The 27471-nt window shown below is 41.0% G+C and overlaps 4 protein-coding genes across 9 annotated transcripts in view; 2 read left to right on the top strand and 2 right to left on the bottom strand.

Moving 5' to 3' along the window:
* The window catches only part of vsx2 (visual system homeobox 2), a 39179-nt gene extending 14653 nt beyond the window's left edge, over positions 1 to 24526 (top strand). For 2 of the 3 annotated variants that reach the window (XM_088356465.1, XM_088356463.1), the window contains exon 8: positions 4626 to 5234. The gene's annotated coding sequence lies outside the window, so the exon portion shown is untranslated. Of the gene's footprint in view, positions 1 to 4625; positions 5235 to 20034; positions 20103 to 22680; positions 22776 to 24477 lie in introns of those variants that run through there. The other variant, XM_088356464.1, reaches the window with a different exon arrangement.
* On the bottom strand, positions 762 to 7088 carry LOC148385237 (synapse differentiation-inducing gene protein 1-like). Of its 3 annotated transcripts, none has more exons than XM_088356468.1 (4): positions 6713 to 7088; positions 4615 to 5066; positions 1730 to 1867; positions 762 to 1346 (listed from the first exon to the last, which is right to left on the bottom strand). In XM_088356468.1, exons 1-4 carry the CDS (start codon positions 6744 to 6746, stop codon positions 1188 to 1190), a joined length of 783 nt encoding a protein of 260 aa, XP_088212594.1. In that variant the 5' UTR covers positions 6747 to 7088; the 3' UTR covers positions 762 to 1187. The 3 variants fall into 3 exon arrangements, with proteins under 3 accessions (XP_088212594.1, XP_088212592.1, XP_088212593.1); XM_088356466.1 differs by lacking the exon at positions 6713 to 7088 and adding an exon at positions 5277 to 5712; XM_088356467.1 differs by lacking the exon at positions 6713 to 7088 and adding an exon at positions 5325 to 5712.
* On the top strand, positions 5651 to 27227 carry exd1 (exonuclease 3'-5' domain containing 1). Of its 2 annotated transcripts, none has more exons than XM_088356461.1 (11): positions 5651 to 5892; positions 24478 to 24546; positions 24618 to 24651; positions 24721 to 24782; positions 24843 to 24910; positions 24983 to 25069; positions 25206 to 25310; positions 25372 to 25452; positions 25530 to 25673; positions 25760 to 25951; positions 26635 to 27227. In XM_088356461.1, the coding sequence occupies exons 1-11, from the start codon at positions 5658 to 5660 to the stop codon at positions 26995 to 26997; spliced, it is 1440 nt and encodes a 479-aa protein (XP_088212587.1). In that variant the 5' UTR covers positions 5651 to 5657; the 3' UTR covers positions 26998 to 27227. The 2 variants fall into 2 exon arrangements, with proteins under 2 accessions (XP_088212587.1, XP_088212588.1); XM_088356462.1 differs by lacking the exon at positions 5651 to 5892 and adding an exon at positions 24093 to 24338.
* LOC148385236 (RAS guanyl-releasing protein 1-like) lies at positions 13049 to 22902 on the bottom strand. Its single transcript, XM_088356456.1, has 17 exons — positions 22615 to 22902; positions 21963 to 22138; positions 19374 to 19479; positions 18679 to 18741; positions 18099 to 18230; positions 17846 to 17999; positions 17539 to 17712; positions 16987 to 17103; positions 16476 to 16751; positions 16081 to 16161; positions 15838 to 15942; positions 15654 to 15763; positions 15235 to 15379; positions 15085 to 15121; positions 14808 to 14945; positions 14009 to 14328; positions 13049 to 13931 (listed from the first exon to the last, which is right to left on the bottom strand). The coding sequence occupies exons 1-17, from the start codon at positions 22749 to 22751 to the stop codon at positions 13797 to 13799; spliced, it is 2406 nt and encodes an 801-aa protein (XP_088212582.1). The 5' UTR covers positions 22752 to 22902; the 3' UTR covers positions 13049 to 13796.
* Positions 27228 to 27471: the final 244 nt, after the last annotated feature.

The following is a 27471-nucleotide window of genomic DNA, read 5'->3' as shown; positions in this document are numbered from 1 at the left end:
CAAAGGTTTAGTTACGGCCCTGATGTAGATGAAACTTCAATGAGAACAGGTGCTAAGGAGTTAAAAATGAAATAAAAAAAATGAATAACCATATTAACAGAACCTCAGAACTTCCAACAAATATAAATCAAAATGCTTTTTAATGAGAAATTGAGTATATTCTCCCTACTTGATATTTAATCAAATTTAGGAAACTCATTTGAGGTTCTGTTTAAATCTCACATAGTGTAAATTGTGGGATGTGTATTTTCTAGAAACCAATTACTGAAAATATTTGGATTCTTTTCCCAAGTTGATGTTGTGTTTTCCAAGGCAAACTTTGTGACTGCCAGTCAGGTGGTGCAAAAATGCAAATGCTGAATCCAAGTGCCGGAAAGGAATAAAGTGCATTCTGACATTCTAACTGCGGAGAGCAGTCATTTTTCCCGAGGCTCTCTTCACTTTGGCAGCAAAAGTCACCTCGAGCGCTGACAGTGAAGAATGCCAAGAGACTCAGTGTCGCCTGCAATAGCAAACAATATCAGCCTGACAGACACCCGAAATGTTTTGTAACCTCAGACAAGGGTAAGAACAAATGTCTTAGCATAAATAATCATATTTGGAGTTCGACCTTCCACCACAATTTTTATCGGAGTGGCACAAAAATGCATTATGGTCAGAATATTATTGTGCATCTTTTTTTTTTTTTTCAATGTGTAAACATGACTGCGCGACTCATCCATACAAATGACTTCACTCGTTACCACGAGGAGAAGATGAAGGACATTTGTAGAAGCGACGTTTATTTATTATTCATGCCAAAACTGTTCATTTAATTTGGTGGACAGTACAGAATCAACACAAATATCCCTAGTGACCACTGCTCAGCAGCTTTTGTCTACACAAAGACAATCTACATTTCTTTTCTCAATCTGGACAATATAAAAAGAAATCTTTGACGCTGCGATTGTATTGAGAGGGAATACATTAATTCTAAATTAAGCTGGGAAATATTTCTTAATAGAGAGGCTGTTTCCTTTCTTCTTTTAAGAGTCCATCCCCGAAATTCAAGATCCATATAGAGTCCAAACACTCTTAAAAGGACTTCTTGTTCTTCCTTCCCTCTGATTCTACTTTGACAACCAGCAGCCCACGGGAATGATGAAGTCCATTCTCCTCCTCCCATTTGTCTGCTTCTATTGTCAGTGTTATACATGTCCAGGCTTGGACAGGTAGGCGATGAGGGCCACCACCACCCCCACGTACATTCCCGTGCCAATGGTAATGGAAAGCGCAGCCAAGAAAAGGGCTCTCCTGGAGCTCATTCCAGCTCTGGAGAAGTCTCCCTTAGCGACGGCCTTGCCGGTCTGACAAAAAAAAAAAAAAAGAAAGGACAAAAAAAATTCGGAGAGTTAGTCATCATCAGCGACGAGTGCGTGAGTAGGTGTTTTGGGCCCCAGTTAGCGGAGAGAAAATAAGTAATCTCTCTCTCTCTCGCTCTGCCATTTGTTGCCATAGCAATTAGGTCATGGCTCTGACAGTGACGAATTGCTTGTTTGGGTGTTTTTTTTTGAGCTATGAAAAATATACCCTCCATTGTAATTGTCAGTTTGCAGTAATCCCAAGAGAAACAGTCATGGTATACGTCGTGCTTTGCAAAGTTTTGACTAATGGCCGCAACTAATCATTAGTCATCAGAAATTATAGAATATATATATTTATATATGCATGCCGCAGGTCAACTTTATACCTTGTGAGAGTAGCAGAAAGCAACAATGCCCAAAGGCCAGAAGCAGCAGAGCATGGAGAAGATAGTCAGGCCCAGGTAGTCCCGAGGAGGAAGCACCAGGAAGTTGTCTTCGCTCTCGCTCTCACTGGAGCTGTCACTCTGCAAAACATTAAGAACAGGATGAGTAAAACGAACATATAGATGTTTAAATATCAATTCGTCTGCCAACTCTAACCCTGTTGGAAGAACATTCAATTATTCTTCCTCACTAAAGTTCATCACTTACACTCACGACTTTGTCTACTTTACAGCCAAACATGTTTTTGTAATGTGGGAGGAAGCAAACGTGCAATTTTAATAAATACAATTACCTGCCCACTCAAAATAGCTGTTATGAAAATAATACAGTGCGGTGAGCTACACTGTAATTAGCAACATTCACTGACAGACACATGAAGATGTTAGTAAGCCACGGAGCTGATTGACAGAGTACCGTGCCCTCGTCGCTGGACCACTGACACAGGAAGTGCTTCGCCCACCGGAGTGGATTTGGAGCCTGTCAACAGCCCGTGAGCTGGTTGACAGATAAAGCGGGATTAACGGATTGTTCCGTCATTTCGAGGTGACAGGGACACAGCCCGAGGACAGTGCCATTTAGTTGCTAAATTGCTTCTCCAGCATGACCCCCCTCCACCATCGCTAACATACATCTCGCCACCTCACAAAGACCGAGTGGGGGGCTAATTAGTGACAGACAGACATCGATCTGAGCCAGGCCAACGAAATGAGGACGGCGACGCGAATGGCGGGGTGACCTTTGACGAAGCCGCAGCCCTTTGCTTCGCTCAGCTGTCCTGAGCGCACGGTGCAAGATTGCACCAGTAGAAAGTAGAGAGCAGCTTTCATTAGTTCCACCGCCTGCAGCCATCAGTCAAGGCGGGAGCAAAACATTGTGGATGCTGCACCCTCCCACTACACTGTAGAATAAAGCATAACCTCGTATAGGGTACAATTAATTAATAATAGAATACTGACCACTGGCGGAGCTAGTGGGGGGCTGTGGGGGCAGTGAACCTCCCTAAATATGCAGGTACCAGATAATTGACGATTAGGTTTTTTTCAGATCATTTTTTTTCCACATTACCCACCCTACCCTATGTTTATCTGCGTGTTCTAAAAAAGTATTTGTGTTTGTAAAAAAAAAATTGTGGACATCCTTAGATACCCTTTGGCCCCCTCCCAATTAAAACATCCTATCGCCGCCAGACTCCCTAATAAATAACCTCCATTGTGACTACGTCGTATTTATTTAGACAGTGAAGTGCAGCGGTAAATCATCCGGACTTGTTTCCCAACAGCTGCCCCCGTGCCAAGACAAGATTACGAGTCTCCCCGTTATCTGCTTTATGAACACGCTGCACCTGGACAGGCGGCTGTGATCCATCACCACGGCGACCGCTCATAAGCACTCCATGATGTGACACCCCATGAATAAAGCAGCGGGTACACAGTAGCCCTAATCTTCCTTTATCTGGTGAGCTGTACCGGATAAGGACTCTTGAGTGACTGCTGCTTTCGAGGTCGCTGACACGGACTGGAGACACACTCCCGCTGTGCTTGTTGATTATTTGCCAATGCGACCGAGCACTCTTGTGGAGACACGTGTCATCCTTAGCAAACATGGTCTCAGGACTCTCGGCTGGATTTTAATGTCACCCATTATCGTTGAATTCTATCAAAATGAAACTGTTAGATGGATGACCACTGGCGGAGCTAGAGGGGTGGCCACGTGGGCACTGACTCCCCCAAATTATGCAGATAATTGGGTGGGTTTTTTTTTTCCAGATAATTTCATATATTCCACCATAGGGAACATCTACAGAATGTTTATCAGCATTTTTTGAAGATTTTTTTTTTTTGTGCTGACATTATTAGCCCATCCATCGATTTATTATTAAAATCAGTGACCCTTGAGAACATAAGCTTGTTCATACCTGATATCATCCTGAATGTTATTTTATTTTCCAAGCCGCACTATAAATGCAGTAAGTCATCCGTTGGTGAATTCATTTTCACTTCACAGGTTAGGTTCTTTCGCACACTGGAGCTAAAGGTCAGTGGACACACCAGAAGCCGGAGAGGCGACTTTTTACTCGGTCTGAGGGATTTACTCGGTTGAATTGAGAGGGAATAACCTCAGCCAGTGGCCACCTGCTCCAGGGACTCTTAATGCACACAAAGCGCCAACCGCATTACTTGTAGCAACGCCGCATCTCTCTATCTGTGAGCCAGAGCGAGGAAAAAAAAAAAAAAAAAAGTGCTCCGATCAGGGTCTGCGGGTGAAATGAGATTTCAAGCACATCTGAAATGACTTTGCTGCTTTGCTTTCGAGACTTTTCTTTGAAGAGCTTACCAGTCATTCTCAAGAACAATCGCCCGGACGGAGAGAATCACAATTATAAAACACAGTGAGTCCACAGCAAACTTGAAAGCCTGGCAGTGAAATGACCTTTCTGAGGAGAAGGGAATACCAAATGAGCACGAATAGTGCCGCTGGTCTCTTAGGTTGTTAAAATAATGTAAATGACAAAACATCCCCATGGCTCCCCCCCCACCACACGGAAATGTCTGAACCCTTATAAGTTATTGTTAATGAACTAAGTGACTCGCCGCACAGTGCTCTTCGATCCCGCCGCACCAAAGCAGCCATTGAACGTCAGAAAATGTATATTGCCTCATTAGGAACTGACATTTCATTTCTACATTTGAATTTATACTCTTTAAAATTCACACACCCTAATGATTGTGGAAAATAACATGTACTTATTTTACGTTTGACATTTTACTTCCTGTCAGATGTTCTTGCTTTTATAGAAGATAACCCAAACTATTTTCGTTTGACTGACCTCATACTCAGGAGCCTGCTCGTCTTCCACTTCATACGACACCGTCTGGATCTTCACATCCTTCCCTCCTTGGGTGCCGCCCAGTTGCTTCTCGTCCCCCGGCGCCACGTCTTTGTTCTCGGTAAAGGTGGTCTCAAAGCTCTCGCTCTTGGAGTCTTTGCTGTGCAGGCTCACGTCATCCTTGCACAGGATGAAATCAGGCTTGTAGAAGGCCTCCACCGCTAGATGCAGCGAGGTGGCGTCCAGGAACTGTTGAGATTTGTGCTCGTCATGGCTCCCGCTGTAGAGGTAGCCCATGAGGCCGTCCTGGTGCTGCTGCTGGCTTGGGTAGTCGCCATGGTAACCGTGGACTAGACGCTTGCTGCTTTTGTCCAGAAGAGGATTCTGGAGCTCACTGAGGCTCTCCATTGTGATCCTGCTTACAGTCCAAGTGGAGCTAGGTGGTCTTGAAGCTGAAATAATATCAACATTTAAATTAAGGCTTGATGAGAAAATGAGAAAATGCTTCAGCATATATATTTTTATTTTGCGGGGGGTTTTCGATTGCAATATACGGCTGAATAAATATTCTTGTTTGTCAATATTCAGCACACACACTTTTACCATCCTGTGCAATGAAATCACCATCTGCTCAATGTTTTTTCATTCTCCCCCCCTCTCACCGACATCCACGACGATAAGCAGGTGCTGAATTCGGTCTGCTGACTCACTTTTATGAGCATAGCTGCACAAGGATAATATATGATGATTCATATATTCACATAGCAGGAGAGACAGGTGAGGCAGATCATGACAAGTAAAAAAAAAAAGAACATAAAACGAATATTTGATCTTTATGTAGGACTGATTTCGAACATTTTTATGGCTAAAATAGCTGAAATTGCATATTTGTTTTGCTGACGGGACATAAGACCTTAGAAAAAAAAAAAGCACAGGTTGCGGGTCACAGGTATTCTGCATGCCGCACTGAAGGGGGGCGTATGTGAGCCAAAGGGTGATTAATGCTGCCCCATTTGTTGTTGCAAAGGTAGACGAGACAACGGATGTGTCAAACAAAGTGCAGATCTTTGTTATGTTGCGCAATGGAGCCAAAAAGGAAGTCAACTGTTCCTACGTATGTCTTGGGAATGTTGGAGAAATACAAACACATGACGGAGCTTGCTGTGATTGCATCAGAGCTTCATGAGGTGCAGGCTAAAATGAAAGAAAATGACTTTTACAATGAAATGGAGCTTTTATGGCGAAGGATAGACGCATGGACTTCATCTACAAATAAAGGTAAGACCGCAAATTGTGTGCACGCGTTGGTATAATGAGAAATAACCAGAAGCCAATTGATATAAGCTATCCTTTGGGGTTTATATATTCGTAAATGTGATTCTTAAAGTGAGAGAGGTGGATATATTTAATCAATGATGAAATATATCCACTTCCTGGTATAATGGAACCTGGGGAAAAGTCACGTGACATGCCAGCAAACTTTGTGAGACTTCAGCTCAGTGAACACATTGCTTGCATTGTTGTTATGGATGTAACTCCATCAATTGTGCATAATGACCTTTTTTTTTTTTTTTTTTTTTAGAATGGCTTAGCTTAGCACAGGTTTGTTTATAGAGAAAAATCAGTACAAACATAGAATATGATGCACATGAGTGCCTCTGTCAGTGTTCTACATGCTTGCCCTGCGCTCAACACAAAACCAGGCCGAGACACAAATGTTCCGCCTGGACACGCGTGAATAATGTGGAAAAAACAAGTGTGTGATTGCGAACGCACACACGCGCGCGCGCGCACAAGGCGCACTCGCTTATCTAGGAAATAACACACAATTCCATTACACACAACATTAGACAACAAAAGCCCATCCCACATTCACAAATAATTAAAACACCATAAGATGTGCACTTAGCAGGTGTGTGCGCTTCTGGTATGAATAATACATGCTCATTTTCCAATTTGTTCATTTAGCTCTTTTTTTTTTCTCTCATCGAAAGCATGCAGACTTTATAAAACTATAGATGACGTCACACACCTGTTAAAAAGGCAATAACAACAAAGCGAGGCTGTCCATCAGCTGAAGACAAGTAGAGTCTCTCACCTTGGTTTAAATGTCCTCTCGCAGCCTCGCTCATGCAGCATCTTTTCTTCCTTCCTTGGCGCAACTGACTCGCCCGCTCGTGACTTCACATCATCGTTTCGGGGGAAGCCGCCATGCACGCTGCAGCTTTCCCTCGTTAAAAGCAAGTTTGTCCGTCGGTGTGACACACAAGTGTGCCGCGCAGCGCCGCGCACACACGCGGCTCCATTTTACGCACGCATGCACGCCCACCGGAGAGTCCCAAAAGGATCTCGATCACGACCTATTTAGGGTGGACTGACTTGACTGGAGGAGCTTGCTGGCTCGTAAGGATGTCACCTCTCGACTGGAGATGATCACGGATTTGCTCGTCGTTCCTCCCTTGCTGTTGCATCATGGGTTGGATGCGGTTTTACGCATCGGTGATCAGTGCTTAGTGGAACAGGTTGGGTGGGGGTGGATGTACTCCTCCGAATAAAATGTAACAATTAATGAGGATGTCTCACCCCGCAGATGTGACCAAAGTACTCTAGTCACAGTGTAGAAGATCCCAGGAGCCATATAGGGACACAGTTTCTACTTTCTAGACCTAAATTTGACATCTTTGCTCAAGACAAAACTCATCCATGGACAAGCAAAGTCCATCATTTACCGTATTGGCCCGAATATAAGATGAGGTTTTTTTTCATTGAAATAAAACTTAAAAAGGGGATGGTCGTCTTACATTCGGGGTCTAAACAAAGGCTTTTTTCAGTCTTGAAAAAGAGGGGGTCGTCTTATAATCGGGGTCGTCTTATATTCAAGCCAATACGGTATTAAGCGAGTGTGCAAGAAAAAGCTTGCAGTTTATTCTAACATGACTCAAATGTCTGTGATCTGGTTTTAAATATAACACACAAAAAGAATTAATAAATATATCGCTTCGTTCATATTTGATGAATATTTCAAACAAATCCCATGTATTTATCATGAGCCTGCCAAAATGGTTATGCCTTTACAGCATCCTCTGCCAAGCTTCTTATGCTTTCACGTCACCATTTATCACCGGAAACAGTTTACATAACGTTCCTATAAATCGCCCGCAAGATGTGTAGCAAAATAGATTAATCCGTCAGCCTAATTTATTTGGCTTCCACCAATGAATAATTATGACATAATGATAGTATTTAAAGGGCCACAGTCAGGGAGAGTGATGTGATGCCAAAAACTAAGGTGGACACATATCTTATGCAGAAGAGCACTCTTGTGCGCTCATAAAAACGTCTGGAGTTAATAATGTGCAAAGGCGAGCTTCTGTCACTTTCACTGGGAGATGCATTAAGGCTCTGATGGACATTTTACGGCAGGAACACGGGCTGCATTTTACACCAGCGCGTCTTGCGCCATACGAGGCGCCATAACGGCCTCGCCGTCTTCATGATGGATACCGCTCCCTCGGGGGACGGGGGATATTGGAAGCGAGGGTTGGAGAGGAGCTGGAGGGCTCGGGGTCACAACCATTTAGTTTCTCCTCCTGCTTCATCTTCTCATCAGACTTTAAGAGCTGCATGTAAAAAAATTTAACACCAGTGGAATAAACGAGAAGATTTTTTTATTTGTGTGTATGAGAGCATTTTAGTGAAAAATTATAAGAAAAATGTCCGATTTTCTGCTTCGAGTGCAGCCTCTGGACTGTGAATATTTATGGTCTTCACTGTGGCCTTCTCTGCTCCATTTTCCTGCCCTATATTTAGCTGTCATGTCATCATAGCGCAGGCATGATTGCTATAGCGGCCACATTTATCGGAATGATATCAATTTTCTCTCGATTGGGCGCTAACTAGAAAAAGCAGCTCGTCGTATATATTACGGTGCCAGCGTAGCGGAATACGAGCGGCTGCAAATCTTCCCGACGTCCATTAGCTTCAATCACGTCCACACTAGTGGGAATTAGTCAGCCTAATCCGATGGGAGCACAAAGTAGCAAAGCACTTGAATTGATCTGTAGGAGGTGAAGCAACCAGAGTCAATTTATGAAGCTTTTCCTATTGTACATTATTATAATTGCGTTAAGAATAAATGCAGCAATGCGGCAAAGATAAATCTAACAAATTGTCTTGGAAATAATAACTACAAAATACAGTATTACCATAATGATCATTGATGGTGTACATTAAAATGGCGTCAGCTAGCTAGTTTAGCTAGCTAGCTAGTTTATTTTCACTTTTATATAATAAGTATGCCGATCAGTAAATCAGACAAATTGCAGCTTGATATTATCAACTACATTTGATTACATCGCCGAATAGATGGCCAACGATAATCTCTTTGGACAGCCGCGCTCTTCCTCCATGAATAATGAAGCGAGCTGAAGATCATTAATATGATGGATTTCCTTTAATGTGCTAGAAGAGCACCCCGAGAAAAAACTCTTGTGTACATTGCTTGCGCGGCTTATTTATAGTTGGACGTTTAATACCGTTTGACACGTAATGACACGGCACCACTTAAAAGAATCTTGTAAAAGCAGATGGAATGTTCTGGGGTGAGTCTCAGGGGTGACTTGTTGCAGAAGGACCGTTTTATTTTGTGCAACCATCGAGAGGGAAAAACGATTAAACCGTCCAAGCTTGACAGTCGGTATGCGTGTCACGATCTGCGTTTTTTTGCTGTTTTGATATTTTGTTTTTACCAATCAATAGACTCATGGTTAGCGATTCCTGAAAAAATGGTAGAATTTGTGCTTTCTGCCACTAGATGGCGCCAAACCCCTGGTTGATGGGAAAATAGTAAGGACATTTATTGAACTGGGATATTAATATCGATATTTTGCCCTTTTTAACAGGGTGTCAAAATCCACGGAAAATCATTTTGTCCGACCAGAGTCTCAACAGCGCATAGCAATAAAAGCGAGTTCCCTGGAGAGCTTTAAAAATACCAGGATGATACTGTGTTGCCGCTTCCTCTGCAGCTCTGCACGATTGCAACTTTTTGATTGATGGCTGTGTATTCACTGAGGAGATAGACATTTACTATCAGCATACAACATCTTGCAGTAGACGACACCATCCTCCGCACGTTAAAACTATTTGGGCTAGCGTAAATAACAAGACTTTACTCTTAAGTAGCTTTTGTTTTATGTTTTCATGTACCCCTGCACCCAACTTCAGCTTTCAATCAATATTTTTCTTGTTTTTGCTTTTGAATTCTCCCCCACTGAGGTGCGCTTTGGGTTTATTATCCGTGCCCTGGCAGACGGCTGCCCACGACATCATTTATCAACAAAAAAAAAAAAGCCATTCTCAGTGTACACAGTCGCTGTGGTGCACTTGAGAGCAGTAAACAAGCTCACAGAGGCTGTGGCATTCCGGAGGGAGGGGGGGGCTCAAAAGGGAAGGAGGTCAGGGAGGGCTTCACTCCACACCTCGTATCACTTGGGAAGCCTCAGATGGACCATTAGGAGTCTGTGACTCTCATTTCCACAGTGAAGAACCAAGTGGGACATAATTACCGAGCGCCACATGTCTGCACCGTCGTTTTTTTTTTTTTTTTTGTGCGTATTGATCTGAAGAGCACGCTGAGAGTGTCGGTGCCTGTTTGTATTCATCACCTTACAAGGCCCAAAAAATCTCATCATGTCAGGTGACCAAAAAAATCAGGTCAATGAAAAAAAACAGAATAAGCCCAGAATAACTTTGGCCCATTTGCTATGCACATTTTTATTTTTTTTTGCATGCACACCCTCAACCACTAATGTGGCCCAAAAATATACTCGAAAATGGAGTTAAAGTTATGCAAGTCTAAGTGTCTGCATGACCAACTCCCTCCTACAATTTGTGTGTGTGTTGTGTGTGTATTACAGTGGATGGTGTGAGACTATAGTTTCTTAAAATAGATTGACAAAATGACACCTAATGTTGTCATGGTTACCAAGTAGGTAGAGGAGGAAGAGCTTGCAGAGGAAGTCTATGGCTTTTTGTCTCTGAACTCATTCGAGAGTATGTGAAGATACTGTACGTGCTGGATGACACATATTTAATATTATTTGGAACCTTATGTACTTTTTCCAAAAGTATCTGGAGTTGCTAGGGAAAGTAGTCAGCCAATAGTAAAGCCATTAAACAGCTCTCATGTTCACCATTTAGGTCCCGTGGCTTTAATGGCCGCCGCTGATAGGGACGCAACTAAGTGCCGATGTGAGAAAAAAATAAACTGTTTTGTTAGATCAAGGCTCAGAAGCAAATACTTGAAAATGATGTAAAGAATATTACGACATTTCATCAATGTGCTCAGTAGTTAGAGCGTCTTTTTACACATATTAATTGCATCCCTCAGTTTTATTCGTAATGTGCTCTGAAATGCTCTTTGCAGATGTAAAATAAACTATTTGAATTTTAATGCCACTTTTATCTGCCTTCCGATGTGGAGCCAAATGTGGCCTAGCAGATCATTAAAATACATTTTTCGAAATCCAACACAACTGTTTATTTTTTAATGTAAAATTTGAATTGGTGCTTTATTCATTATTGTATTCATATTTATTGATTTTCAGCTCACAAGGTCACATTTAAAATACCAGAGGTGTGTTTCATTGCTGGAAATGAGTTGTGTGCATTTCACCACAACTTGGCAAATGACATTCAGAATTAAATTTATTCCCCCTTCCTGCGGAATTCTCATTTGGGGGAGCAAGTCCCATCTGACTTTGGTCCATCAACCCCACTGTGTCTGTTGCTTCACAATACACTCGAGATATGTGTCATTTCGATACACATTTGTATGCAGCAGCTCATCTTTGCTGAGCACTTCTTTAAAAAAATGGGTTTATTTATTTTTAATACCTTACTCCGCTGTTATCCTCGCTGTTTTCGAGATACTTTGTACACTATGCATTTTCTTGGCAGGGATGAGAAACTTTTACACTTTAAATGTTTCGAATTTTAGTATGGTGCCGCATAGACTCATTTTATCATCCATAGTTATTTAATTTTCCTCCTCTAGCACGTGCATCGCATCCCATAATGAAATTTCAAATGAGATATGAGATAGCAGTTATGTTTCTCTTGGCGGACAACCTCTTTGTATCATTAAGGTTAATGAAATCATGTCTTCATGCAATTCTGGCTATTTCAAGTCATTCTCCTTTTGATTATCACTACAGGCTCTCACCGCGGTGCCCATGCGGCTCCTTCGGCCATCATTACCAACCTAATGAACTCACTTTCAAGAGAATTAGAGCAGCTTTGAAACACCCCGTAGGCATTGTTGTTCTTTTGTGTTCAAATGTGTGTTCAAGGCACTTTGTTGTCATGGTGTTTTGTGTGCCGGGGGAGGACAAAGATAATGTTGCCTAATTAGCTTAAGAACACATTCATTTGATAGAGTTAACATATCTTAATGATAAAACATAATAGGAACGACTTAGATGAGATTGTGAATAGTGTTTGTTAGGAATGAACAAAAGGGGTGCAGCAGCACATGTAGACAGAAGACAAAAGTGAGGAGCAAAAATGAATGATGCTTGTGCAAAATCATTTAATACTTTATCATGGTGGCATTGCAAAAACAAAAAATAGTTCAGATTTTCTTTGGGGTGTTAGATGGGCGGTTCCTCAAAACACTGGAATCTTTTAGGTTGTTTTATAATGCAGCATTTCATTTAGCCCGCACTTGTCCTTCACGCAAAACAATATTAGCTTGTCTAGATTGTGAGTTGCATATTGATTTTTAATTGATTTATTTGTCACCAAAATTCTCATCTTCAGCATGGCGTAGCTGGATTTTTAAAGATGCGTATAATAGAGCCTTTTTCCATTAGCCAGCCATAATAATTACAAACTGTTCAGTATCAGCATGAATGCAGCCTGCTGGACTGGGGCCAATGTTATTTCCTTCTTTCCCATTCAAATCGAACTAAATGAGCTGTCAGAAACGCTATTGACTTGCGAGGCGCTGCTTTACACCTCAGAGGCAATTTTGCACACGACATTGCTGGAAATGTACACACAATGACTCTCAATGAGAGCTTTCGGTTGCTTATTATGGGATGAAAACCTGTGATAGGAATTTACACTTTCACTACATCACACTGCTAAAGAAAAAAGTCATTTGGGGACTTGATGTTGTATTTTTTTTCCTCAAGTTACTAATTAATAAAAAAATTTAATTTAAATTTAAAATTTATTTTTTAATCAATTGAAAAGGTTTCTTCAAAAGCACTGATGGAGTGAAGACTGTATGGGATTTTGTGAGAATACAGCGCCCCCTACTGTTGAAATGGAAGAACACAAGTAGGACATTTTATGCAGAATGCACAGCATTTATTTTTAACTAGAAAGCTCACAAATACTGACATGAAAAATGAGATGTAACTTAACAACCCCCCTCCCACCCCCACCCTCATCGTGGCACTTTCAATAAACACAAACACCACAATTTCCATTTACAACACTGACCATAAAAATTAAAAACAAAAGTAGCGTGCACAAATAAGCAAAAACCACATCTAACAGAAGGTGGGCCTACCAAAGTACAAAACAATTTATCATTTCACGCTTTATGTGAACTGTGTAGTGTTCCACACAATAAAAAGATGCACTTAAAGTTAATTATTAGGCCTACCCAATATTTTTTACAAAATGATACTGTACATATTTCGCAAGCATGTTGCTGCCCAAATCTGATTGAACACCTTTTTTTTTTTATGGCACTTAGTTTTTCCTCTACTCCATTTCACCTCGCCAGGCAGGATTGTCGTTTACGAGCAAAATAACATTTTATAAACAGGCATGCACTGTGTTCCAGCAGCATTTAAACCGCCACTCACTGAATAAAAATACATTTTTTTTTTAAGCACATTATTCCCCAAATGAACAGTTAATACTGTTATGTTGCTTTGGTGAGAACCCTTCATCCCAATAATTCAGGCAACCAGCACTAGGTGACACTATCACTCTGCAAACAGCTTCCTGTGCATTACAGTGATTTTATTTAATTTCTAGAATTAACCTCATTCTGCAGTGATGTTTAATTTAAAAACAAAATACAGTAATACCCTGACTGTGTGTATTATACTCTGTTAAATGTTACAAAGCTGGTCAGATGATACCGTATGTCCTTGACGTGTCTAGTAGGGTTCTTCCTCCTCCACAGGATGGAGCGCGTGCCTCTTCAACAGTGTCTTTAACATTTCCACTTCCTGCTCGGAGTCCTTCAACTTACTGTGTAGTGTCTCGTTGGCTTTTTGGAGCCTCTCGTTCTCCTGATTTAAAAAAAAAAAAAAGATTTATAAGTATCGTGGTGCGTTCAAGTACCATTAAACAAAAGTGTGCCACCCACTGATTGCAAGGCTTCAGTGATGGATTTGTTGTCTTCTTCTGGCTCTCGGGGTTTCTGTACAATAGAAATTCGGTTCTCCCATTTGGCGCAATGGCGCTGTTTCCTCTGCAGCAGCGGGCTGGGGCACATTGTCGAGGGAGATAATGCCACCGGGCCCAGAAAAGAGGGATGAGGGCGAGTGGCATCGGGGGACAGCGGCGGACCCTCGGTCTGAGTGGCGCTGTGGACCTGGTTTTGCCTCAAATGGGAGGTGACTGGAGAGTCTGGACTCCAGTTTTTGTTGTCATCAGGCGGGTATTGGAAAGGAAACTCATCTGAACCTGAATGGTGAGATAGTGGTTGGGGTTAATATTATTGGATGTTGAGGTGGCAAAATAATGCACAGTCGGCATTTATTATATTGGGGTCAACAAAAAAAATTTTGATTGGTTAAAGTAGGGCAACATTTTAATTGTGTAGACACACACACAGAAAAGATTGTGGTCTAAGAGGAAGGTCATGAATGCAAAACAAAATGACTCAGATGATGTGTCAAAATGCAACATTCCATTTTTTTGCATGTCTAACCTGCAGCTGAATAATGCAAATTTCTTGTCGCAGGTGGGCAGCTTGTAAGTAAAAAGAAAAACAGCTAGAGGGAAACCACCCACCCATAGCAGATAACCTTTTCGACTCTTGGAAAAAAAATAAAAACAAAACGTAAATGAATCTGCGATTCTATGCGCTGCCACCGGGTCGCCATTTGCGTAAGTCCTTATAATTAATATCATGACGGGATAAGTGTGGTGCCCTAACCCACCCTCCGAGGTTCCCGTGGTTACAGGCGTGGAGCTAGTCGTGGGACTGTCTGTGATATTGTTGTTGTTCATTTTGGTGTTCTTCTTGCACTCGAAGGCCACCTGGTCCTTACACAGCTTGTGGCAGTTCATCCCGCAGTCTGTGAGAAGGCAAAAAAATCAAAACAGGAACTGTTTTATTTGGAGCTTTTCTATTTCCTCCAATTAGATTGTGCGAATGGTCGTTATGTCGAGGTTCCCACCCTGAAGAGACCTCTCATGAGTAATATCCGAAGTTACCTTTGCATTTGTAGCCTTGCTTGATGACTCCCCACAGCTAGAAAAAACATACAAAAAGCCAACATTTAACTCATTCGCTCCAGTTCTTTGACGTCTATAACCGTCAATGGCACTGAATGGGTTAAAATGATTTATTTTTTTGTGACTTACTAATCCCGAGCAGTTGTCGCAAAAGGTAGGCTTCATATAAGTGGTCTCCTGAAAGTTATGAACAAAGCCCAGGCCCAGTTTGGAGCAGATGACACTGGCCCGCATGAAATAAGCTGTGATCTCATCTCTGTTGACAAGTCCTTCCCTGCACAAATATATTTAAAAAAAAAACTGTATTATCAATAAAACACACTATTTACGCTGATATTTTTTTTTGACAGGGACTGCCTGATTTTTTTGTGGTTTTTGAACGTGCATTGTCTCGGCGTGCAAAAAAAAAAAAACAACACTCGAAAGTGGTGAGTTTATGGTTAGTTGTGCAGCTACTTGATGCTTCCTGTTGCCGTACGTCTCACTACAAATACCACTTTGCTCTCCCCCGCAGCTGCAAATGAGCGTGCGACCTGCCGAGCACTTACTTGTCTTTGTCCATGACACAGAAAGAAAAGGGGAAACTGGCCGCAATTTTCTCAAAGTCGTCTTGAGAAATGAAGCCGTTCTCGTCGTGATCGTAGTTCTTAAACACCGACTTGGAGGAGAAGAAATAAAGAATAAATTAAATAATGCCCCCAATGCAAAAAATAAAAAATTGTAAAGACTCACATCCACCATTCTCTGCACATGTTTGCTAATAGTTCGAGGATCCGGTTTTGGAGTCACTCCGGATACCCAGTCGACAACTACTGGAGGTCTAGAAGGAGTGGTTGGCTGATGGAAAATGAAATCATAGTTGAAAAATAAGTCTCAATAAGATTTTTTTTTTTTTTTTTCTGTATTAGCTTCTCAAATGTGACCATAGATGTACACAGCTCTGACTTGTGGGTGTTAAATGAGTCTATCACTCACAGGGGCTTTACAGTTCTTGGGCTCCCGGGCGTAAGACAGTTCGTAGATATCATCTTCGGTATAGTAAAGGTCCAAGGACAGCTGAGAGACAGAGAGAGAAAAAGTGAAAAAGAGGATTGGTCACATTGTAGAAGAGCAGATTTTCAAGGACATACTGTATTCATGCAAAACACTGCGAGGATGACACACAAGTACAACGTAGCAATTTGAATTCCCTCTCATTCACACTCGGTTTGCCACCCACACACACACTCATGGATCATAGACTCTCATCTCACCCACACGCATGCCAACAAACCACATGCTGGAATCGAGATAGCCGCAAACGATTACTTTGCTAGTCACGATTAATCGGCTAATCGGATCGGATGTAGCGTGTCAGCTATGAAATATACCGTGAGGAGATGGACCAAGTCCTTGTTGGCGTCCAGCCTGGGTGGGATCTGCTGGAGCTGCATCAGCTCATTGATATGACTGTAGAGCGCCTGCAGCTTCTGCACGTTCACTTTATTGTCTTCCACATAGTTCGGCATGGCCTCGTTCACTGAAATCAGGTCTTTGAGGTGCACGCCCAGGATGGGGATTTTAAAACCTGTACACTTGTTGTATGCTTGTCTGTAGTTATCAAAGTTCCTGCACGACGAGAGCAGATCTGTCATTTCGTTTAACACCTGAGGAGGACAGGAAGGACACATTTACTCCAGAAATAAGCCAATGCAAGTATATCATGCATTTATTATTAAATTAAATTAAATTAAATTAAATTAAATTAAATTAAATTAAATTAAATTAAATTAAATTAAATTAAATTAAATTAAATTAGAAATAAATTAAATTAGAATTAATGTGTTCTTATTCAATACAACCCACGCTTGGTTTTCTTATGCTTTTGTGATTACTCATTACCTTGATGACCTCATTGGGTACATGAGAGGTGGTGTCCTTCAGTCTGGATATGGAGCTGTGACAAAGCCCTCCCACCACCGCCATTAGCGTGTTGTAGTTGTGCATGAGGTGTAAACCCTGGCGGACGCACACAAACACACACAAGGTCGTTCAACTGGACACCGCGCGATCCATCGAGATCCAAAACACAAAGCTCGGGATTGTGTTTGTAGTTTGAAGCGATGATAGGCACAAGTTTCAAGTACTTCTGGTTATATAATACATAAAACGGCAGTTACATAAACCACTTATATTGTTGTTGCTTTTTCACACCGTCTCTCTCTCTCCTTTTTTTTTTTGACTCAAAGCGTTTTCAAATCTCTTCTCAGCTCTCTAATTCCTGCTGTCACTGGAGAATGATGGTGTGAAATTTGTCTCCACACCCCATGGGTTTTGTGCTCCGCAGCAGGCTGCTGATTTAATGGTACGAACCAGCGCAGGCTAGCAGTCCCGCCGATAACTGAGAAATATTTTCACACGCTCAGACTCGCGGTGATTTGACTGAAACTCTACCTTGGCCACGTGGATGAACTTGGTGAAAACTTCGGCACGAAGTTGAGCCGTCGGCCTGCTCAGCACCATTAGTTGAACCCACTGGGAGACCCCGTTGCACAGAGCAATGGAACGTTCCATCCCTGGGATGTCTTTCATGCAACAGTTGCGGATGTAATTCTGGTAGTCTATGAACTGGCGGTGAGAGTAGAGAGTAAAGAGGTGAGAGCAAGCAGCTTGACGTTTCCTTTGGAAGGAAATCTGCACCTTGCTTGCAAACCCCCCCGAGCACCAAAAGTCATTTATGCTCTTATGAGCGTGCACTTACGGAAATCCTGCAAAATGATTTAAACTCCAGGAAGGTGAGATGCTCGGCCAGTTCAATGGGCTCCAGGTGGTCGAAGAGAAGAGATACCTTCCTCTTTTTACTGCTGTTGGCTTTAATCTTCTGGCTGGCCTTCCACGACCAGTCTCGCTCGTTTCTAGAATACACGATGGCAACAAATCGTGACTCGATTCTTTTTTTTTTTTTCTGGCTGTCGTGTTCAAGCCTCTCAGTTGACAGCTGGTCGCACGCTTACATCCATTTGGTCTCGAGAAGAGAGCAGAGATGCTCCTGTCCCTGCTCCCTGATTAGATCTCGGAGCTGGTCCAAGCTGTCTGACAAGCTGTGGTGCAATCGGAACATCATCCAGAATTCCTGAATCCAATGCCTGGAGGTCAGAGAGGACAATGTGTGTGACGGTAGCCATAGCAAAAGGTGTTGATATCAATTCGTACTGCAACTATTATTTTGGCAACCGATTAATTTGTCGATTAATCAATAAATCAGATTTACTATTTTTTTTTTAATTTTAAGTTAATTAAAAATATGTCAATTCAAGGTGACATTGAAATTAATGATATTCAGTTTTGAACATAGTCCAAAAACATAAATGTTGATCATTGTTTTCCAAAATAATTTTTTTTTTTTGAATCGACCCAATCAGTCTGCTTTCATGGATGACTACAGAAATTGGATTAAATTTATTGTAGAGAAATCTTGAGCAACAAACAATCGCTTATCAAAAATAACCATTGAGTAATTTGGTAATCGATTAGTTGCCGATTAATCGATTAGTCGTCACACCTTTAATATCAGTGTCCAATAAATGAACAAACCTGATGAAGTAGCAAATTCTCTGGCACTCTGCCGGCTGCTCGTTCTCCACGGCACTTTTAAACGTAAAGCTTCTGGTTAAGGATGCCGAACAACATGAAGCGGCCACACAAAAGAAGATCAAGACAAAGTGTGACGTGACTCCCAGCTCTCCTAAATAAACGGACTGACATTTGGCAGGAATCATCTTCAAGTGATGAGCATAAAAAGGCTAATGGCGTCATGGGAACAGAAGATGCGCCTACGCAATCCCAAGGCCGGACTGTGATGAGGAAGCCTGTTAATGGCCCCCGCGTCTCCTCCCTGATCGTAACACACTCTCAATCTATTTGATGGATTCTTCTGGGGCCTTTGGGTTCTCAATGAGAGGGTTAAAAATAGCAGAGGGACATTTGTTATTGTGCTCGCTGACGTGGTTTGTGCGAACGGGCTCCTCTTTAAGCTGTTTATATATAGTTGAAGAGGAGGACTGCGTGTACACGGCCGCCAAAGAAACAGAGGTAATTAACACCTGAAACCGCGACACGCTCCTCAGAGAGGCTTTATGACGCCACCGTTGGTTCCTGAATGGAGGCCGAGACCCAAAGCCCTTCACCCGCGTTATTATCCCAAGCCAGATGATTGGCAGTCGCTCTTGACAATTAAATACGGGCAAACGCACGATTCGGAATGCATCTGTGACGTTGCGGAAGGATATAGATCGGTGAGTTTTTCCAGGAGGTCGCTGGAGGAGATGAGAAGGCGATGCATGGTCAGTGTGATGTTCAACAAGTGGCTGCGCTCACTTGTGTAACCATCTGAATCTGGAGGGAAATAAAAAAAAAATATATAAACCTGAGTGTAGAAATGTGGCTATATTGTTTGATGCAAAATGTCAAGTTATACCCGCAGGGGAAAAAAAAATATCATCAGTGACTCATGATCGTCCTTGTTTCACAAAAGCAGAATCTGCGTGATTCATCACAACTGGATTAAAAGGTGCGATGCTGTACAAATGCAGCACGCAGCAATCGTCAGTAATCATCACCATGTAAAATCAACAAGCGTTCCAAATTTTGTGTAAAAAAAAAATCGTTCCGTTTGATAACAGCTGGTAGGAGGAGGATTTATGAAAATAAAACTATGGTTTGATTTGAAATTGATCAAATTGATTTTAGTGATTGACAAATAAATAAATAAATAAAATACAATAGAAAATTAAATTAAATTAAATTAAATTAAATTAAATTAAATTAAATTAAATTAAATTAAATTAAATTAAATTAAATTAAATTAGGAATCACACAATACTCGGGTGTTGTAACTGAAGGATTTGTATGATGTTGTGTATGCAAACTTTTGCCATCCCTTTTTCCCAGGCGGGGAAACCACTGATGGAGACACTCTAATAAATGATGTCATAGAGGCCATTGACCTTTGGAACTACGTATGTAGACTTACATTTTATGTTCCTCTTTTCCACCAATTTACACTCAAGCACTTCCTCTATTGTCATGACAGACACAAAGCAAAGTAAAAAAAAAAAAAAAATGCACCAAAACCGCACAACACCATGCTGTGCCACGTTCCAATTTCAGAGCGTGCAAACCTTTTCCTGACCATTTATCTTCTGAGAAAAACCGCCGTCGCGGTGAACAGAGAGAAAAGACACTCAACGAGATGACGAAAAAATGCATCACAATAAGCCCAACGTTTCAAGCGTTCCATCTCCTCAGGAGAATTTAAGACACACTTTTATCACCTTGGATATACTTGGCACTTCCATGGCAACACATTTTCCAATCTGTGTTATCTGTAAGCAACCAGCCTCTCCCGGCTGCTCTCTCATATCCTGCTTGGGCAGTATTTCCGTTGGTGCCACTCAGCCATTACCTGAATTTTCACTCGAAGCTTCCATTTCATTTATTTACTACTTTTATAGCAAGCATCAAAATGAGAGCCATAAATGGACAACAGGAAAGGGATGATTCCATGGAAGGTAAACAATGACCCCATGCTTGTTTTGACAACCACTAAAGGGTTGTTTGTTGGGAGTAAATCCCTTTTGGGCTATCTCACGACGCTTGGATAATTAGGAAAAACGCCCACGGTGGTGGAAAGGCACTTTTAAGGTTATCTTAGATGCTCATCAGCAAACTCCAAATCTGCGTGTGGCTTTTTCCTTCTTTTGAGATGTTATCAAATGGAATGATGATCCTTTTATGGCTTTCCTTTGAAATCTGATTAACATTTAGACTTGAAGGGAGGTGGTCCATGTTTGAAAATAGAACATGATGTAAGCATTTTTTTCAATTGTTTGAAATCATCCAAGTGGATGCTTATGGTTAAAATAGATTTTAAAAAATGGGGGTGCACCAATGAATAACTCAAAGCACAAAGTGAGCGATGATGTCAGTGGATATTGATCGATGTCTCACAGCGGAGTGTTCTTCAAAAGCCGGTCACCATGCGAGCGACGCTACGTGAAGAGTTGACCTTTAGGCTCAGCAGAGCCTGGAGGTACCATAGGGTCACTTTTCAAATAACTCTTGCCAGCATGCTTATATTGGAAGAGCAGATGAAACTCGCCGATTTTCCATCCACAGATATTCATAAAACTGCACACTCACGAGCAATACAACAAATGTTGACGCTCCCTAAAGTTCTATTTCCATTTTTCAATTTTTTGTCATTTTCATGCTGATATTTTATGTGGCAGTACAAACTTCCACCTGGTTGTAGCTCGCTGCTGACGACCGCTCTTTATGGGATGCCCTTTTATGTGCGGCCCATTGTAACGCCTCCCCCATTGCTCCATTTGCGTAACCAGGGCAACGGCACTTTGAAAGCTTCTCTTTCCAGAGATATAATCACCAAAACTCAGAAAGCTCTCCTGACAACTTAATGAAGCCAATTATATTGGCTTGATTGATCCAACCTTCTCAACCAACCTGTGGTGCACTCGTAAACACCTTTCCTGCCTGGATAAGGCAAAAACATATCATCAACATCTACAACATAAAATCATACCAGAATCAATCTGCAGATTTTAGTAAGATGACTGTAAGCCAAATCACAAACCTACTTCAACAACAAGTCATCCAAATAAATGTCTAATTGAAATTGCAAGGGAAAGTCAAAATAAAAACAGAAAATGTAGTTGCATAAGTGTGCACACCCTCTTAAAACTTGGATTTTACAGTGTTGAAAATGGACTGATCATATTCAAACTCATGCGAGTCAGCAACAGGGGTGTTTAGACTTTTGAAACCACTTCAACATTAAAAACATGTCAAGGAAGGCTTACCAAAGGCCTGCAAACAAGCCTGGATCAGCTCCTCCCAGCTGGCTCCTTTGGCGAGATGCCCTATTGACACTGTGGGTTTCCCCATGGGGGTCTGGACCTGACCTGGCTTGTGGAATTTTTTAGGACGTCCTGGAGGGGAAACTCTCGACCTGGGGCCGGATCCTGGTGTCCCTCTCCTTTTTGGAAATAAACACACACAAGATCGCGTCAGATTTTTCTTCTGAATATAAAAATATAATATGTTCTGCTTCTATGCATGCAGTAGTTCCCCTTAAATACAAAGTGTGAGTATTTTTTGCCGCAACATCCATCGCACAAAATGCAAAGTACAAAAGATGGCTTGTGTTTAAAGGAACTCCCGTGAGATAGTGTTCATTGTTCTCATTTCCTTCCTCCAACTGTGGGAAATACCACTTAATTACGGACATCCACTTTAGCTTGATGGCTGACCGGCAAATACTAATCTTTTTTTTTTTCAACTAAGATGAAAACGCAACATTTCTTAAATGTTATGCTTTTATTTTTGCTTTAAGAGCCTACGTATAGACAAAATATGCATACACACATGAAAAAGTAAATATACAGAATTAGTGACGGAAAGAATTTGAAAAAGAATTCAATGAAAAGACTAAAATCTTCGTGTGACACTTACGCATCGTCTTTCCCTTTGTCGTCCGCGGAAATACTTTCACTTTTGTTGTTGTCTTTTGATTGACAGCCCATGGCGAGGTACTGGGCGACGAGAGGCTGCACTAAGCTGTCCATCTGCGTCCTCCTCGTTGGGAGCATCTGATCACTGTGCTCGCCACACCGGTACTCTTAGCAGCATGCTGCGCACACACACGCACACGCACGCACGCACACTCGTCAATGGACGTGACACAAGCAACAGGCAACATTCAGACGCAGCTTGTCTGTGGGCGGGAGGCAGGCTGCACTGTGGCCGCTATGTCATTAACTGCACTGCAAAGTGGGTAGAGGAACTCCTCTGAGCGTCACACTCGGTTGCCAGTCACTTTTCTTGACTCAACTTTCACAGGTGTTTAGACTGGTGAAGACATATTCCTAAAGTATATGATGTAAATTTGTTTTTTTGGGGGAAATCCCAACACGAACATAACTCAGATATGATAGAAAATTGTCTGTGTGTGACTGCTGGGTCAAAATTCAATCAAAAAATAATCCACATTGAACAATAGGCAGCATTTTAATTTGATCCAGTTTATGCATGTGACAGGATGATTAACTTTTTTTTTTTATGTCAGTTAAAACAAATGTGGTGGGCATGCATATCAGAATTTGTAGTTCCAGTTTGTGTATGTGACAGCATGATTAATTTTTTTTTTAATGCCAGTTAAAACAAATGTGATGTGGGCATGCATATCAGCACTTGTACTGTCAACCCAAGTTTAATCCAATTCTGACCCGGATTAAACTGTTTTATCACAGAGATGTGCAGCATAAGATGCAATGACAAACCAATGCAATCCAGTACTGATCCATTTTGTGAATATCTGGAATTGAATTCAATCATCTCAAACCCAGTTTAAATCAGATGTGATCAGTAATTATCAGTTGTCGACTTTTTAAATCAGGTCCATGTCCAAGCAGGTGATCATACAAAAGCTATAAACCAGAAATGATTTGACATTGGATCCAATTAAGCTTTTGCAGAACTACATAAGAAACACATCCAATACTAAACATATCCCACATCTTTACTACTTTATTTATATAATGTTCATAAGTATCGCTCATGATAGAACTTATTTTATATGGCTTATTGCAATGTGCTCCATGCAATAAGCCTGCCCCCATGTGGCTGAAAAGCAATACAATTATGTATTGTAGTCATATTGCTTAATTTGGTTACACGAGTTACAATAAATGATAATAATAATAATAATAATGAATAAATAAATAAATAAATAAATAAATAAATAAATAAATAAATAAATAAATAAATAAATAAATAAATAAATAAATAAATATCAACACGTCTTTCGGATAGCGAAATCAATTTTATTTGAAAAGAAATAAAACATGTGTTACATGTAACAATGATTCAACAAAAAATATTCAAGAATAATATATTTTTAAAAAAAATCTGTATTATTTCCCAAACGCGCGGGTTGTTCTTGAACGCAACAAAGAGTTAGCTTGATTGCCTCTTTAAGGTGTTGATGTCCGCGTTCGATAGTTAACTTACTAGTGAGTTTGTTTAATTTAACGACACTCAAGTGCCGCTCAAAATGGCAGATTATTCATTCTCGAATATATTCCAAGGCAAACGTATTAAAATTACTCTTAAATCGTCGTTTTGCGTCGGCGTTGTGCAACGAATCAGCTCTAGCAAAACGGTGACCCTCACGAACGGTTTGAAGTTTTACTTATATTTATTTATTATTGTAACTATTTACTTAAACAAAATTAAAGCTAATAATTCATTGCGCTCAAATGACCGAGGACATTAAACAGATCTTTTTTTTTTTAAATTAAAATTGTGTCTTTTCAGTCGTGTTTGGCGATAATGGCCGCGAACTTCCCGGAAGTAGATTATTCTTCGGCCATGAGTTTGTGAATGGTGAGTACAAAAGCCCAACAAATATCTTTTTTTGTGAAAATTCCACAAAATAACAAGCTGTGAATTCATAGTGGAGTTTGCCAATGACGAGGACAAAAAGCATGGGTAAGTCCTTGTCAATATGTCTCACCTTGGAAGCAAAAATTGGATTTAGAGCTATTAAATTTTGTACAGAAATATTCCTGAAGACCACTTGAAGCTGTCTGAATTCCAGCCATTCAAGACTTTTTACCACGGTCAGTAATCATCAAAATCAAAACACTAATTGCTGATTAATAATGTCTTTATCTTCATAGCTGATGATGATGATGAATACATCAAATTTGAAGTTATTAATGCCTTTCATGAGAAATTTGGACCCGCTGTAAGTAGTTTTTAGAGTCCTCAGGATTCCATACTGTACAATCGCTAGATTGTTTGTGATGTTAATTTATAGATGATGCAAATTAAGAAGCAGCATGTGGTTGGCGTTGGGGCTGATGGGGTGGACATGTACAAGCATGGCCGACTGTGTTGGCTTCAGGTGAGAAATCTGGTGTCATTTCAAGATTAGGACAAAATAATGTTCATTAGTCATCATGTATTGCATTTTCAGTAAAATTCCAAACATTAGGGTCACTCAATGTTATCTGTATTTATGTTTTTTGTTTGTGTCTTAGATTGCCACCAAACATAAGGTTTATCTCTTTGACATTCTCTTGCTTGGAGAGAAAGCCTTTAAAAACGGTCTGACTATGATTCTCGAGAGTAAGCGCATACTGAAGGTGAGAAGTCGTACATGCTTTTTTGGGGGGGGACCTTTGTTGATTGTGTTATGTTACACAGGTCGTTCATGACTGCAGAGCGATTGCCGGGTGTCTGATGACACAACATGGCGTGAAGATGACGAATGTCTTTGACACTCAGGTCCAGGAAGAAAGAATGGTGGCAATATGTACATCCTTGTGGCACCATTTTTTTAAAGCTACCTTTACCTTACCAAGGTGGCAGATGTCATGTGCTTTCACTCTGAGACTGGAGGATTCTTTCCTCACAAAGTAAGCACTCTTCATGAGCTGGTGACTCGCCACCTGAAGTTGCCCTCCTCCCACCTCTCCGTCCTAGAGACCAAGTCCCGGTTTACCGAGGTACATCTTGATGGAGGACAATACAGGTTACTCCACCTGATCAGTCAATTGTCATGACAGCAGTGTGTTTTTATTTTTAATTGCAGGAGGAAAGCAAGTTGTGGTACAACCGTCCATGTCCTTTACCATTGCTAAATGTGATGGCGCTGTCTGTGATCCACTTGCAACCTCTCAGAATGGCACTGCTGGATTGTCTTCTCACGGACTACATGGCTTTAGTGGATGTCTACCTCTCAAATAGCCAGTACCCAAATGAAGACTTGGAAAGCATCAATATGGTAGGAATCCGTTTTCCGGGTAGTAAATTTAAATATGTATTATTACATTAAAATATATAATGCAAATGTCATCCAGCCATTTAGCAGCACCATAATGATCTTTTTTTATTTTTATTTATTTAGTTTTAAATGTGCATACAACTTGAAAGTCATCTGGGGTCATGGTCTGGATTGTGGTAGACTTTCCATGAAATATTTGGTGGGGTTACTTTTGGTTGCTGTGTCTTCGGCTTGGCAGAAAAAGAGTCACTCCTGCTGACTTAAATTGAAAAAGTGTTTGGTATTATTGTGTCAGTCAGACGCCAAAGGGTTCAGGGTTTTTAATTTACTTAGAAAATATAAAAATTATTTCATCTGAACCTGTCGGTGAAGAGGATACGTTGATTCAATGGATGACAAAAAAATTTGTACAAAGAAGATGCCCAGTTCTAAAAGGACCAAACCGCAATCACAGGTATGTGTAAAATATTTATTTATTTATTTATTTTTTGTGTAACATCAAAATATAATTCCTGTAAAGTAATTTGAGCTTTATAGCGGGATATCCATGTTAGCATTAAAAATGCATGCCATTAATTCGAGCTATAATAAGTCAGTTAGCCCTTCCGTCGATGATCATGTTAATGAGATCTGAATTATGATCACTTTTTGAACAAATTTAAATGCTGTGTTTTCTACCTCAGGAGAAAGTGTTTGACTTGCCGGCCGAGCTCAGGCTGCTGGATCAGATGCACTGCGAGCGTCGGGAGTGTGCCGCCAAACGCTATTCCACTACAGACAAAGGTCTGCTGATTCGTTCCAGTCCTCGAACGGAGACCCCACTCCAAACCTCACCTGCGCCAGAGCAACACGAATCCACAGAGCCTACCGTGGAACCGCAATCGGCGCCACCACCGATGGAAGCCGATGAAAACGCCTTCCCCACTTTTGTGGATGTGGCCACTCCAGATCCGGTCCCAGACTCCACATCAGAGCAAGTGAGCGAAATGTCTTTCGGTGGTGGAGTTAAAGATTTAGCATCGCTTTTGATGGAAGTGATGGGTTGAAGGAGCCCTTCTAGCAAAGAATGACCAAGTTAGAGGAGAAGTAGTAGTCTTTGGGTTCAGGCAGGTCATTTACTGTTCAGACAGCCACAAGCCAAGTGTGTTTGTTGGTCTATACATTGACCACTAGATGGCAGTAAACATTCTGTTTTGTTCAACTACTTTGCATCTGTTTGCAATGTAGAATGCTGCCAGTTTTGAGTTCTGGATTAAAATAAGATTTTCCTCTTTCAGATGTGAGTGAAGAGTGATTCTTACGCCACAAATATTCTGTACTTGACCACCTTGATGATTACTGAAATCCATTACAAGAGCTGTATTGTTCTACCTTTACAATATTATTCTGTGTGCTTATTTATTTAACAATGTCTGAATTGTTTGTAGTTCTGTAGAACAGTAAAATATAATAGTAAAAAAAAATTCTATGGTAAACAATTGATTCAAAAAATTTGACTGTATCTGCCCTAATCTTTTTAC

The sequence above is a fragment of the Syngnathus floridae genome, chromosome 16, assembly GCF_059516105.1.
Source record: "Syngnathus floridae isolate MCC-2025c chromosome 16, RoL_Sflo_1.0, whole genome shotgun sequence".
NCBI lineage: Eukaryota > Metazoa > Chordata > Actinopteri > Syngnathiformes > Syngnathidae > Syngnathus > Syngnathus floridae.
This window is presented reverse-complemented; position numbering and strand designations above follow the sequence as displayed.

Coding starts and splice junctions, on each gene's coding strand:
- exd1 (XM_088356461.1), top strand. CDS start 5,658: ATGTGTCAAACAAAGTGCAGATCTTTGTTATGTTGCGCAATGGAGCCA. Junction 24,547..24,617: donor CGGCCATGAGTTTGTGAATG/GTGAGTACAAAA, acceptor GTGAATTCATAG/TGGAGTTTGCCAATGACGAG. Junction 25,674..25,759: donor CCAAGTCCCGGTTTACCGAG/GTACATCTTGAT, acceptor TTTTAATTGCAG/GAGGAAAGCAAGTTGTGGTA.
- LOC148385237 (XM_088356466.1), bottom strand. CDS start 5,574: ATGCAGAATACCTGTGACCCGCAACCTGTGCTTTTTTTTTTTCTAAGG. Junction 5,067..5,276: donor GCTTATCGTCGTGGATGTCG/GTGAGAGGGGGG, acceptor ATATTATTTCAG/CTTCAAGACCACCTAGCTCC. Junction 1,347..1,729: donor CTTTCTGCTACTCTCACAAG/GTATAAAGTTGA, acceptor TTTTTTTGTCAG/ACCGGCAAGGCCGTCGCTAA.
- LOC148385236 (XM_088356456.1), bottom strand. CDS start 22,751: ATGCTCCCAACGAGGAGGACGCAGATGGACAGCTTAGTGCAGCCTCTC. Junction 15,764..15,837: donor ATGTGCAGAGAATGGTGGAT/GTGAGTCTTTAC, acceptor TTCTCCTCCAAG/TCGGTGTTTAAGAACTACGA. Junction 15,122..15,234: donor GCGACAACTGCTCGGGATTA/GTAAGTCACAAA, acceptor TGTTTTTTCTAG/CTGTGGGGAGTCATCAAGCA.